Below are 13,062 nucleotides of genomic sequence, written 5' to 3' on the forward strand. Positions count from 1 at the left end.
AACCAGAGACACACAACTCCAATCCTAATAGTCTCCTACCTGATGCACGGGAAGTCTGATGCCAATTACAGGAACAAGGAGCTATGTACTGGTATCTTACAGAGTCAATTTCCTCATAAAAGAAAAGGTGTCGCCCTTTATAAGGAATATATGCCAGCAAATAAATGATTAGGCCCACAGTTTTAAATTGGTTATATTTAAAGGTGATGTATCAACTGCGAGGTTATCTAGTGTGGGTGAAATAGTGGGATGGCATTTTGACGAAATGAGGCCGAGAATTCACCATAGATTACCAGTACCTGAAATTCGACTAATATTTGTGAAAACTTCAGAATAAAACCAACCACGTAATCAGCCAAAGCAGAATTTGAGCCCATTTCCAAGTGCAGCTTCGGATCAAAAGACCAGCTCTTCAACCCTGAACTATGCCAATGGCCTCTCATGTTACTGCGATCTTCGGAAAATTTTCAATCATAATCATTACTGGTACCTGATTTTTTAAATTGAACAAGCTAGACTAGCATGTACCATCAACCACTGATGGTAGTTCCAGAATTCAACTGCTGGTATAGCTATCACTACACAAAGCCAACAAAAATGATGAACTGATAAATATAGCTTTCTTTTATCTTGTGCATGGTATATAGAACTCACAAATCAGCCTACAATACTAGACTAAGTTTCCAGAAACGTATTTGCAAACGTTATTTGGAGGCATGGAAGCAATGTAACTAATATTCATAACCATCTATAACATCCACACAGAAAGAACAAGATATTACAATATTTTCTCATTTCTAATTTTCAGAGCTATTAACAGAATCCCTAGGAATTCATGCGTATTTTATAACATTAGGCACAGTACTCGATTATTTTATCCTGCTTCAGTGAATAATTATCATAGTACATATTGAGGAAAATGCTGCAATTATGACAAGAGAAAAATGAGCTGCAAAAACACTCTTCTTCCACTACAAAATGTCAGTCGAATTCGCCTGAATTTTAATAGGTATAATTCATATGTAATACAAAGAGATTGCGAATTGATGGCGGGAATGGCGGGGAAAATTTGATATCCTCTGCTGAAAAGATATTAATTTGTCTCTGCCAGGGACAACACATCTCTTTCAGCTGCATAATTTATAGCTTTTGTACCAGTATTTCATGTTATTAATGGAGTACATAACTATTCTCATTTTTTTTTTAAATAGAAGTTGAGCATGACAACACAATGAGACATCCAACACTGCAAATTATTATGGACAGTATTTTTGACTGACAATTAACATTTTAATGTTCCTCCCCCACCCCCCAGATAAAATATTCAATTCACACCCTAAATACGAATTATACTGAAGGCAGAAATATTGCAATCAGGAAAATCTACAGAGATTCTTTTCACAGCTGCAGACCTACCTTTCAGATTCTTGCACAGGTTCACCATTGAAGAACCATTCTGCTGGTGCTGTCTGGTCCTGAAGTTCTACGTCCAGAACAAGCTTCTCTCTTTCCACTACTGTTGTGTCTTTAAGTTTCTTGTTGAAGCGATTCTGGTCTGTAAATATATAAAATATGTTGCTTTAATTCCACAACTGACATATATAAAGATTCGTTTAATTTTACTGTACTAGCAAGAGTATCACATTTCACCAAATATGTGAGCTGAATATAAAGTAAAAGAAACAGAATACTTACATTGGACAATAAGTTCACATTCCGTTTTGTCTGCATTTGAAGTACATACGTAATTACCAGCATCAGTAACTTTGCAGTCTTTGATAATAATTTTTCTCTTCCTGCCCTCTTTAATAATTTGGACCCTGGTGTTAAAAAGAAACATATATGTAAGAACATCTACTACTTGTACACTAGGTGTACTGAAATGTATCGAGAGGAATATGTAGGGAACACTACATAATAAATGTGAATGATTAATTTATAGAAAGTATACACAACTCTATCTAGACCATCAGTGAGCAATTCCTCAGTTGTGACTCAAATCTGAGTCGCACAGGTGAAATCCGATTGAGCTGCACAAACACAAGCAGCTCATGCAAAACATTCCAATGCAGTGGTGGACTCATACTAGATACAATGTCGCTATCAAAACCTTCGACCTCTTCGAGCAAGCGAAAAATTTAAGGTATGGGAAAAATAATTTTTTTTGTACAAGATGGAGAAAGTTCAAGTGTTTGTTATGATCTAGAACGTTATTAGAAGTATTTAAGGGAAACATCAGACGTCATTATCAATTGAATCATAAGGAACATATCCGTATTGAAGGTAAGAGAATTGAATGCAAGATTAAATCAAATGATAATAGGACAATTCATAAAATAACTTCCATTTTACTGTAACAAAAATGGCAATGTGGTTATAGGATCTGTTTGTCAAAGTGTGAAACCACAAACTTCGATTTAGTTTTATACATAGTTTCCGGCTAAATTGAGAGACTTACAATTGCGTTTAACGAGATTTTTAATACTGCAGTCATAAAAGTCTCCTGCCTGTGACTGAAGCCAACCTACAACACTGGACAGCAGCTCTTCTTCATCATCAAAGAGCTGCAATGCAAGCCACTTCTTCATATATATGAAAAGATGGTAATCACTAAGCGCCAAATCAGGGTTATATGGAGGATGACCAAACACCTGTCAGTTGAAATTTTACAATTCATACACAGTATGCTGCACAGTATGTGGGAGGGCATTGTCGTGCAAAAAAACTACCCCAGAGCACAACTTGATGTATTTTCTGCCGCTTTACAGTTTTTACCACAAGAAATTATATCACTGAGCGTATCTGACAGCTGGCAGTATTCTCAGAGCACATATTTTGAATATGCGAAGCACTACAAGTAACAGGCGCACGATCCTCTCTGTACCACTGCTCAAAGCAAACTGAATCACTGCAAAGACGGCGTCACTATGCTGATTACTGTGTGCTCTATATGAAAACGGAAGTTACTTTATGAATGTAAATATGTAACATAGAATTATATTTTACACATCTTTTTTTTTTTTCTTAGGGATGGAAATGACGATACAATTGCAAGAATTGAAAGATGCTTGCAGTAAACAAAATGAATCACAACCAAAACCAGATGATGATGATGTCTGAGGAAGTGTTATTAGTATTGTGTTGCGTGGGAAATTTCTAAAGCCAAGGAGCCTTTTATGGAAGCTGAATTATTAAAAATGTTTATTAAATGTAGCTAAGTTGTCTGCCCTGAGGAGAAGATGAATTTTGAAAAATATATGTCTGTCCAGACACTCCATAGTTAGAAGAATACAAACTATATCAAAATATATTGAAACGAAATTTAAACTCAGCCTTCAGTCTTTATATAGTCTTTTTTTCGATAGCTTTGGACGAGAGATGTGACATAAATAATACTGCCAGTTAGCAGTTAGCAACAGGGGAGGAAATCTTTAGGAATGTTCGGACTTTAGATGAAAGTAAAAAATCGGACTGCCAAATCTTAGTGCCCATTGCAAGAATCAGAGTCCCAGCTATGGCTGGTGGAAACAGAGGGTTTTTGACAGACTGGTGGCATATTTACAAGGGATAGTTATGACTGAGGTATATAATTTTCATTATATTATTCATCAAGAGTCTTTGTGTACGAAAGTAGTGAAGATGAATAATGTAGTGGACATAGTAGTAAAGACAATCAATAAAATAAAATCTAAGGCACAACCGTCAGTCTCATAAATTGCTACAAATTATGGAAGAAAATCGATCTTGTATAATACATCGAAGTCAGGTGGCTTAGTTGTGGTCAGATGCTTCGCCAGTTTTTTCTTTGTACAGTATTGCTAAATTCATGCGAAAAGAGGTAAGAATTAATTAATTTTAATAGACTGCCGGTACTCTATAAAAATTATATAAGTTATATTTCATTGCTCTAAAAGCAGCTATTTAAAACTATATTTTAATTTGTTGTTAGAAATCATCAATCCTGAGTTAGAAGACTCAGGATGGTAAGCATCCTGGAAATTCTGGCTGATATATTTGAACAATTAAATGGTTTTAATAGACTTCTGTAAGGAAAACAAAAGAACGTGGTTGATATTTAAGGAGATGTGAAAGTCGCTCGTAATGAATGTACCTCTGTACTTGTGGTTGGACATTGTGTCTACTGTCACACATACTGTGACATGGTACATGAGGGTAGGGCAACAAAAGGGGACACAGTAGATAGAACTTAAAAATGAGAGGGATTCAATCCAGCAATGGAGCTTGAGTCTGGTGTGACTTAGTGGATAAAGCACCAGCATGTAAAGCTGGAAAACCGGGTTTCAGTCCCTGTGCCGGAGAGAATTTTTCTCCGTTCTACCGATTCTTTATCATTCCTTAAAAAGCTAGAGTTGTGGAAAACTCAACTTTTACAGAATGAACTTTATCACATTGCTTGTCCGAAATCACTAGAAAGGTTACTGAGCAGAAACTTCAAAATTACTGCAATATATTGGAAATTCTAAACACAGAATTTAGTTGTCTCAGACTTAGGAATTTTGAAGCTTTTGAAAATATATTGTTTCTTGTTTGCTGATCCAATGTAAGTTAATTCCGATTTATAGACAGAGCCAATAGAATAACAAAATTATATATTTATCGAAACGAAATTTTAAGTTTTATATGAACAAAATTTCTTTAAAATATCTCCAAAATCTAAGTATCAGAAACTTCATGAGTTTGGTTCCAAAATGTTAGCTATATTGTGTTCTACTTATTTATGTGAACAATTGTTTTCTTTAATGAAATTTGTTAAATTGAAGTGCAGGTCTCGTTTAAACAATGAGCACATGTTTGCAATATTAAATATCGGCATTTCTCGCATAGACACAGAACCCAATTTTTGGTATAACCGGAAAAAACTAAATTCTTGCAATATAATTAAATTTTGTGTTATAGTTGTATCCATTTATACATGGATTGTTATTGTAACGAATGATCATATATTGTAAGTTTTCAGAGTAAAATGTTCTATAAACTGTTTTGAACATAGAAAAGAATTATAAACAAAATATTAGCTGTACTTGTGCCTAAAGAATATAGTCCACCACTGTATGGTTCAACACAACTGCAATAACAACCATTCTCCTTCCAGCTTTTTCCAGTAGGCATGCTTTTGGCTTCCGATTTTCAGTTCTAGCATGCCCATATCTGGTCTACACTGATTGTTGTCTTAAGAAGAAATATATCATTAGAAATAACAAAACTTCCATTAAAGATTTACCTTTTGTCTGGTTTCACTGGCTCATTATTTTTCGTCCATGTTACATCACCTCCTGCATCATCAAGTTCACATAGAAGAGTTATTTGATCCTTTTCTACTACTTGTTGACTCTTCAATACCTTCACGAATTTGTATGGATATTCTAAAAAGCAAATAACAAAAAAGAGTTATGAATCTTGTATATTCAATTTAATATAAATGAATATTATTAAATATTTTTTCAACTAGATTATGACTATAGATATAAGATTACTACATTTTTCATGACTTTATACCATTTTAATGCAATAACATATGTCTCATTGTGGTGCACCTCCAAACTCGGGAATTCCTATTGTTAAATGTTCTGTGAACACCAGTATAAGCTGTAGAAGTTTCATGGGGTTTGTGCACTGAGATGATGATACATTGTAGTAGTTTCCAGTTGCTTTTTGCACTAGCGATGATTGTAAGTTATGAAGACATTGTGACATGATTCCAGAGGACTCAGAATACTCCGAGAAAACAGTCAAATGTCTCCAACATACCTTCCAATTCCATACCGGAATTTGAATTCGGATTTGTGATGTGATGTGGAAATTCAAAACTCTAGTCTCTTTTATTTTAGGTTTACATTATAATTGCTTTAACTGCGAAGTCATACCGCAACTGTATATTGGGAATAGATTTCTATTTTGTTGCCATCCACCAGTCAGTGCACAGACATGTGTTTCTATTTCATGGACACACCTGAGACAATATCAGATTTTAAAATTAGAAGTGAGGAGCAATCCGGCCTTTGCCTTTTAAATAAGTTTCGGTAAGCTTACCGGTAGCTTCCTAGTTATTTTTTGAGTGAGAAAACTATTAAAAACAGTTATCAGGTTGGCCGATCCAGAATTTGAGCTGCATACAAGTCCAGAGGCTTACCACTGAGGTGTATCGCCTGCTTCTCTAGCTTTTATGCAAATTTAGTACTATTAAAAATACTTGCCGATAATTGTAACTAATGTTGTGGTCTTATCTTCTTGTTTCTCAATTCTGCAAGTATATTCACCACTGTCTTCTATTTCACAGTTCTTAATGGTAAGTCGACAAACACCAGACATTTCTTTCGCAGTATCATATTTGTCTCCATCCTAGTCAAAAAAAAAAAAAAACAATTGAATTTTCAGAATTGAATCTAATTCTTTGAGCAAAAACAGAAACTTAATTTTCATCTGCGACATCATAGAGTAATTAATAGATACCACGTGTGAAGAACAAGTAATTTGAATTCCAGAACAATTTGATTCCAAATTCAGTAATGTACTTTTACCGAATTAACAAGTTGAAAACATATTGCAATTCTTTGCAATCATTGTGTGAACTCAGTGATGCAATTTCTATACATACTGAGATTTTCTTCTCTCCTCTCCACCAAGACACCATAGCCATGCTGCTGCTCACAGTACACTCCATTATTGTTTCGTGTGCTGTGAAGCCATCAGTCTTCTTACTCAAAGGTTTCAGGAATGTATAAACTGGATCAGCCTCTGTAACATATAATATAGTAGTACAGTATTAATGTAAATGGAGGAAACTTTAATTTTTTTCGAATTTTATTTAAGACTTACGATAACAGTATAGTATTTCATCAAGAAATATTAAAGTAATATGATGAGGAAGCTTTTGAAACAATATCTTATAATTCAAGTGATTCTCAATTTCTTAAACAGTTATATTCCAATTAAGTGGTACGTGATCAATATGATACCAGATCATTCTACAAGTAATATTTTTCAATGTTACATGACACATACGCAGATGATTTAAATTCAGTTTCGGGGAGAACAATACAGATAAAACTCACCAGTAAAATGTATGTATGAGAGGGGATGCAAAATTTAGACAACCTATAATAAGAGGGCGTACTGAAATGCGACAGTCAAGGAACTTCATCTTCACTAAAAGTACAATGACAACTTCCATTCCCCTCAATTAGCTACACACAACTGACCATTCTCTCTACTTACCCTACAAGGTTAAAAAACATGTTCACATTCTGTAGTCTTATCAATAATTCCAAACACAGAGCAAGATTCGAAAAGTTAAATACCCATTATAATACTGGTATCGAAGATATCTTTCAATTCAGAGCCTTCGATTAGGTACCACGGTTTAATCGAAGTAAAGAAAACTAAGTAGTTTACAATGAAATGGAATATAAAGAGCTATGTTTCAAATAAATATTTTTATTTGCAGTTGAAAAAATTGTAGTAACAGTCGTGAAGAGTTTTGAGTATTAAATTGAGACAGTACTTACCCTCGACATCTAGATAAGCTGTAGAACCAATCCCAGCAATTTCCACGCTGTATTTTCCTGTATCATCTACTTTGGGAGTATTAATGATCAATTTGTACACATCATTCTCATTCACAAACTTATACTTTGATCCAGGGAATAATTCCTGCAACATAAAGATGGAGATTTATTTTTCCTGCATAACACAAACACAAATAATTCCTAGAACACAGTACGGGTATGTTAGAAAAAAGAGAGAAATCCTTGTATATGTCGGAAACTGAATCTGTGTCGTTCCAATTTGCTCTATAATCTGAACTAACCAGGTTCCGTTTCATTTAATGATAAATAATAGTTTATATTTGTAGTTGTATGTGTAACAAATATTTTTACCTTTCTTCACAAAGATTTTTTACGGTGAATTACATGCATATTTAATAAATTTCGCGAATAATAAATACGAAATTATATTGTTATCCCTATTTACAGACTTATAAAAACACGTCTCCAAAAGTAAAAATAACAAGCTAGTATAGCTTGTTCCTGCATACAAGAACTAACACGACCATATTTACCAATTCTCTGTTAGTAGGCCTAATGAATGGTTACAAAGAGAGAGTTTTGAAACTCAATACAAGATTGCTTTTCCAAAAGTGGAACAACAATCTATATATAAAATATTACTATATGAGTATAAAAAAATGACGTTTCAAATACCGTATACATTTTGTGGTATTGGAAAATGAAGGTAGAACTCTGTCCGATGTGTTCTAAATCTAAACACTAGAAGTATGTGGATGATTAAGATTCCACCCCAGCTGCTAAATGCATGGAAAGAGTTTCGGTATACCTCGTACAAGAAGCTGACTAAGCCCAAATACATACTCTAACGAAAAGTAAAATCATTTGTCATTTCAGTCTGTTGTCAGTTGTTTTACTGAATAAGCTAACTGGGCTTTCTCCACTGTACGGATATTTCAATAAATTTGAATTATTATAAAAATTACATTCCATTCATTTTATTTTTAGTACTGTAATACATTATAAACTGACATTACGACTTCTTTTGCTTTCTGTCAGCCCCATTCAGTAACATTTCTTACATTCTTAAACATTTTTGAAATCATATTGCATCTTCTTATATAGGTTTGCATTTTTATTTATACCGTATTTCAGCCATTAGTCAACATATTACATGGAAGATGTCATGTTAAAAACTGATAACTAAAAATTCAAATAATTTTTCTAAAGTTAAAAAATTTATCAATAAAATGTAAACTACTGTACCGGTACCATCAAAGTATTATATCAATCAATCATACCCAAGGGCAGGTCTTTAACTGCAAACCCAGCATTCTTTAATCTTCCCTATTTTCCACAAAAGTACTATAACGACAGCTAATAAGTACATACTATACTATACTATACTATACTATAATGGTCTGGAGAAAACTGTGGAGAATTGACTTCATTACTGAATGTGTTGATTGTATATTATTTGTATATTATTGTAGACATCTTGTATGTCGGAATAACATGTATGTAACTGCATATTTATTATGTATTCACTCTGACGATGCCATGAAATCATTGTATTTCCTAAGGCTAATAAATATCTATCTATCTATCTATCTATACTATACTATACTATACTATACCGTACTATACTATACTATAGCCTATACAGAGAAAAAGCTGTAAAATAATGCAACAAGTCCTACTTGCCAGTATATCCATTTGTAACTAAAGCAACTGAAGTTACATAAGAATAAACTTGATCTATTTATTATTCTGACTACTATTACCACTACCATACCACTAAATACTCACATCTTTTCGAAAGAACCACTTTGGTTTGGAATTGGGTTTGGAAAATACAGCCTCAAATACTACTTTCTTATCTTTTCCTTCTTTTGCATGTTTGTCTACCAAAGGCTTCAAGAAGGATTCTTGTTTCTAGATTGTAAAAGAAAATCGAGCAAAATGTCATTATAAACCATGTAAGTGGATATATCACAAATGAAAAGCGAAGAATGTGATGAAGTTGACTTCTAAATGAAACTGCCACACCTAGCTGTAATGAAGAATCTGAAACCTTAAATCATTAGAAGTGAAACAGAAAACATAAGAGACAGACTTAAAGAAGAATATTTCAATAAAGTAAATAAAACACGTAAAAATGAAATATTGTAAGGAAAGGAAAGTGAAGATGGAAGAAATAATAAAAACTTAAATACATAAACGGAGTAGCTACATATAGGCTATATACCCACAATTAAACACAGTATCTCACCTTTCTTCCAGAATGTACCTACTGCAAGATATGAAATTTCAAATTCTACATAGTTACCAGTAAGAAGAAAATTAAATAAAGAAAAGAGAGTTGAAAGAAGTGTACAGCAGCTACTAAAATATATTTATCTAATAATTAGGCTATATTTCAAGACATGTATAAGCTACTTTGATATCCCTATATGAATTACCTTGAAATGCTACTTTACTGTAGATACTATTACATACAATATAACATCATTGTCTGTTTGAAATAGTAATTTATTACAGATATTATTCGTAAGAAGAATATGACTATCCCTATATATAAATGCACAGCATGCATACAAAGATGCCAGTGAATGCTCATCAGATCATGTAATGTTAATTATATATGGTGCTAGAATTCTCATCAATTTACTGTAACAGAAGTCTGTTATCAAATAGCATTCCTTTCGAATATGCAGTCACAAATTAAAACAATAATTCTAAAAATGAATATATCATTACGAGAATTACTACTGAAATGAACAGAAACATATTATGTTGAGAGATTTTTCGTTTATAAAGAATAGAAATGAAAGATTTTGAAGTTAAATGCAATACATAAATAAGGTAATTATAATAAATTCCGGCACGTAATAAAATATAATTATGAATAATTTCAGAATATATTATGGTATCCATGCATCATATTGCAGTGTTAGTTTTAATGCAAAGAATGAAAAAAATGATTCAGATTAACGGATTAACGGTGACATGAATAAAAGGTACTTATCTTGTCTTATATTTTATTATAATTCATTTTGAACCTACACTTGCAAGTCTAGCAAGAATGTACAGCTATACAAGTGTGACTAACAGACGAAATCTGATAAATCTGTACATGTATTTAGGATATAAAACCACTGTAATTCGCTGCAGTATTTATAAAGTACTGTACGATACTGAATCTTCGTTGCTTTGAAAAACAACAAAGAAGAATATTAAAAATATAATCTTTTCGGGAAATATTTGAAATTGTAAATTACCATAATAAAAATAATGAAAGAGTGTAACTATTCTGATGCAAGATATCGATCCTACCTACACAGATCAAAAACAGAAAGTTGCTTATATTACACCTCCACGCTGAAAAGGTTCTGTATTTGTTCTTTAGGAAATAAATATTTTCTACATCAAGTTCATCCACACCTTCGTCTGTGTTTTAACTTAAATTATTCACTTGTCTTATTGAAACTGATAATAGGCAAACACTTTATTGAATTTCGAGTGGGAAGTCGTTTTTAAATTATGATGTTTCATCTTAATTGTGCCTAGTTCTTTAAGTGATAATGTAAATCAAATAATTCAATACAATGAGAATTAAACAAAAATTATTATTGCGATGCTGCTGGTGATTGTATTGATGGTGGTGATATGAGGGTAAACTATTTTTCAATGCATTTAAATCATGCCCATTTATAACATATAATTCTTAAATTTCTGCGAAATATCAATTCATGTATACATATGCTAATAAAATGCAGAGAGAGAAGAAGAGTCAATATTATAGTTTAGAAAAAGAAATGTGTTAAATTTTAAAGTACTGTCCTTCAATTTGCATAAAATTTCAGTGAGATTCATAATATACAGGTAAAGACTTCTTACTTCTTTCAAATTCAAGTAGCTCTACTGAATATCATCAATATTGTATTCCTTTCCAGTTCATTAATCTGCTGAAATGAAATTGATACTCCTTTTGTTTTCGTTTATAAAAAGAGTTATTAGACTTGATAAAAAAATTTTTTGCAGACTGAAGGTTCATTGCAGTATGTATCAAATTATCTGAAAGATGTCAATGATAGTATACATTGTTAAAACACATTACATTACAGCATCGAAGAGACAGTACACAAATGCAACAAAATCAGCTACAAGAACATAAACATTCATTATTAAAGATACAATTTCATATCCTGCAACAACAATGACAGAGAAGTCCCAGGAAATGCAGCAGAACAGTAGACAGCAGATGCAAGTAAAGATACATGAAACGAAACTATTTCTAAGGCATATAAATCCAACCTCCGTCTTCTCATAGTGGTGGAGAACTGGCCAATCAGGTATAAGCTCCGCCAACGATGGTCTTCGAGATGGCAGTTTTTCACTACTCTAAAACACAAGATTAGAGATATGTAAAACTTGCATAGCAACTACAGTTACACTCAAGAATTCTTCACAAAGTTGGCTAGTTAAGTGCGCGAAGAGTGCAAAGTGAGTGTGTAACAATAATTCAATCCATGCATATCTGAGCAGCAGAGTTACTTTTAGTTAAAGCAAATAATCATATGACAATGTAAGTTTTTTACGTAAAACCTAATGTAAGTAAACACGAAGAAAAACATTAAAATTAAAAAAGATGAAATTTACTAATATTAATAATGGTCATATGAACTCCATCTTTGTTACAGAAGTTGTTTATTTGAGCATGAATTTAAATAAAGTTAAAATAATTATTTTATGAAGTCAGAAGCATAAAAGTGAAATATACACATTCAGATATAAAATCAAACCAAACCAAAATGTGAGTCAATGAATAAATTTGTGAGAGTTATAAAAATAATAACGAAAAGGAAATTGTGAAATATTTCTACAAATAATAAAATAATTTTCAAAATATAGAATTAATTAATGTCTTGAGAAGGAACATTTAAAACACACTTTTTATAAATGTTTAAATTAAGTAGGAAAGCCAGAACCTGTGACGTATTGGCAATGTGGAATTTTAAGCCAAAATGGGTTATTGTAATAGAGTGACATTGTGAAGCTATCTTTATACATTTTCGTATGTATGTGGAATTTAATTTTGAAGATTTCAACATATAACAAGCTTCTATGTGTAGTGTGTGGTTAACAGTCTTAACACAGATTTGAAACCCAAGCAACATATATGTAATGTAACAATCAAGTACAGTACTTTGTATCATGTAAAATTTACATTCAACTCATGTCTCATCACAGATGGACATATTAAGAAGCTTAAATGCTATGAATGTTTAATTTTTTTATCTCCCTACAAAAATAAATAATAGTAATCCGATTTTACAGATTTTAATACAATTTCAAGTGTTCATGTTTCATTTACTCTCCACTCTGTTTCACAATCTTTCAAAAGTTAAAATATATAATAACTTAATTGGAAAAATTATCTTGACTTTAATAGCTGTTATTACGATACACGTTATAAAGTTTATATAAAGCAGTTAAACTCATCAGGTTTTAAAGTCATTTCTACTGTAAGGAC

At 32.2% G+C, this 13,062-nt stretch overlaps 1 protein-coding gene across 45 annotated transcripts in view; it reads right to left on the reverse strand.

The window, feature by feature from the left end:
* bt (projectin protein bent) overlaps positions 1-13,062 on the reverse strand; it is a 408,836-nt gene that overhangs the window by 149,059 nt on the left and 246,715 nt on the right. For all 45 annotated transcript variants that reach the window (XM_069837452.1, XM_069837423.1, XM_069837454.1 and 42 more), the window contains 7 exons: positions 9,336-9,461; positions 7,527-7,671; positions 6,617-6,756; positions 6,216-6,360; positions 5,243-5,384; positions 1,696-1,820; positions 1,417-1,555 (listed from right to left, as the gene is read on the reverse strand). In XM_069837452.1, coding sequence (XP_069693553.1) covers positions 1,417-1,555; positions 1,696-1,820; positions 5,243-5,384; positions 6,216-6,360; positions 6,617-6,756; positions 7,527-7,671; positions 9,336-9,461 — 962 coding nt within the window. The remainder of the gene's footprint in view (positions 1-1,416; positions 1,556-1,695; positions 1,821-5,242; positions 5,385-6,215; positions 6,361-6,616; positions 6,757-7,526; positions 7,672-9,335; positions 9,462-13,062) is intronic.

This window comes from Periplaneta americana, chromosome 10, assembly GCF_040183065.1.
Source record: "Periplaneta americana isolate PAMFEO1 chromosome 10, P.americana_PAMFEO1_priV1, whole genome shotgun sequence".
In the NCBI taxonomy this organism is placed as follows: domain Eukaryota; kingdom Metazoa; phylum Arthropoda; class Insecta; order Blattodea; family Blattidae; genus Periplaneta; species Periplaneta americana.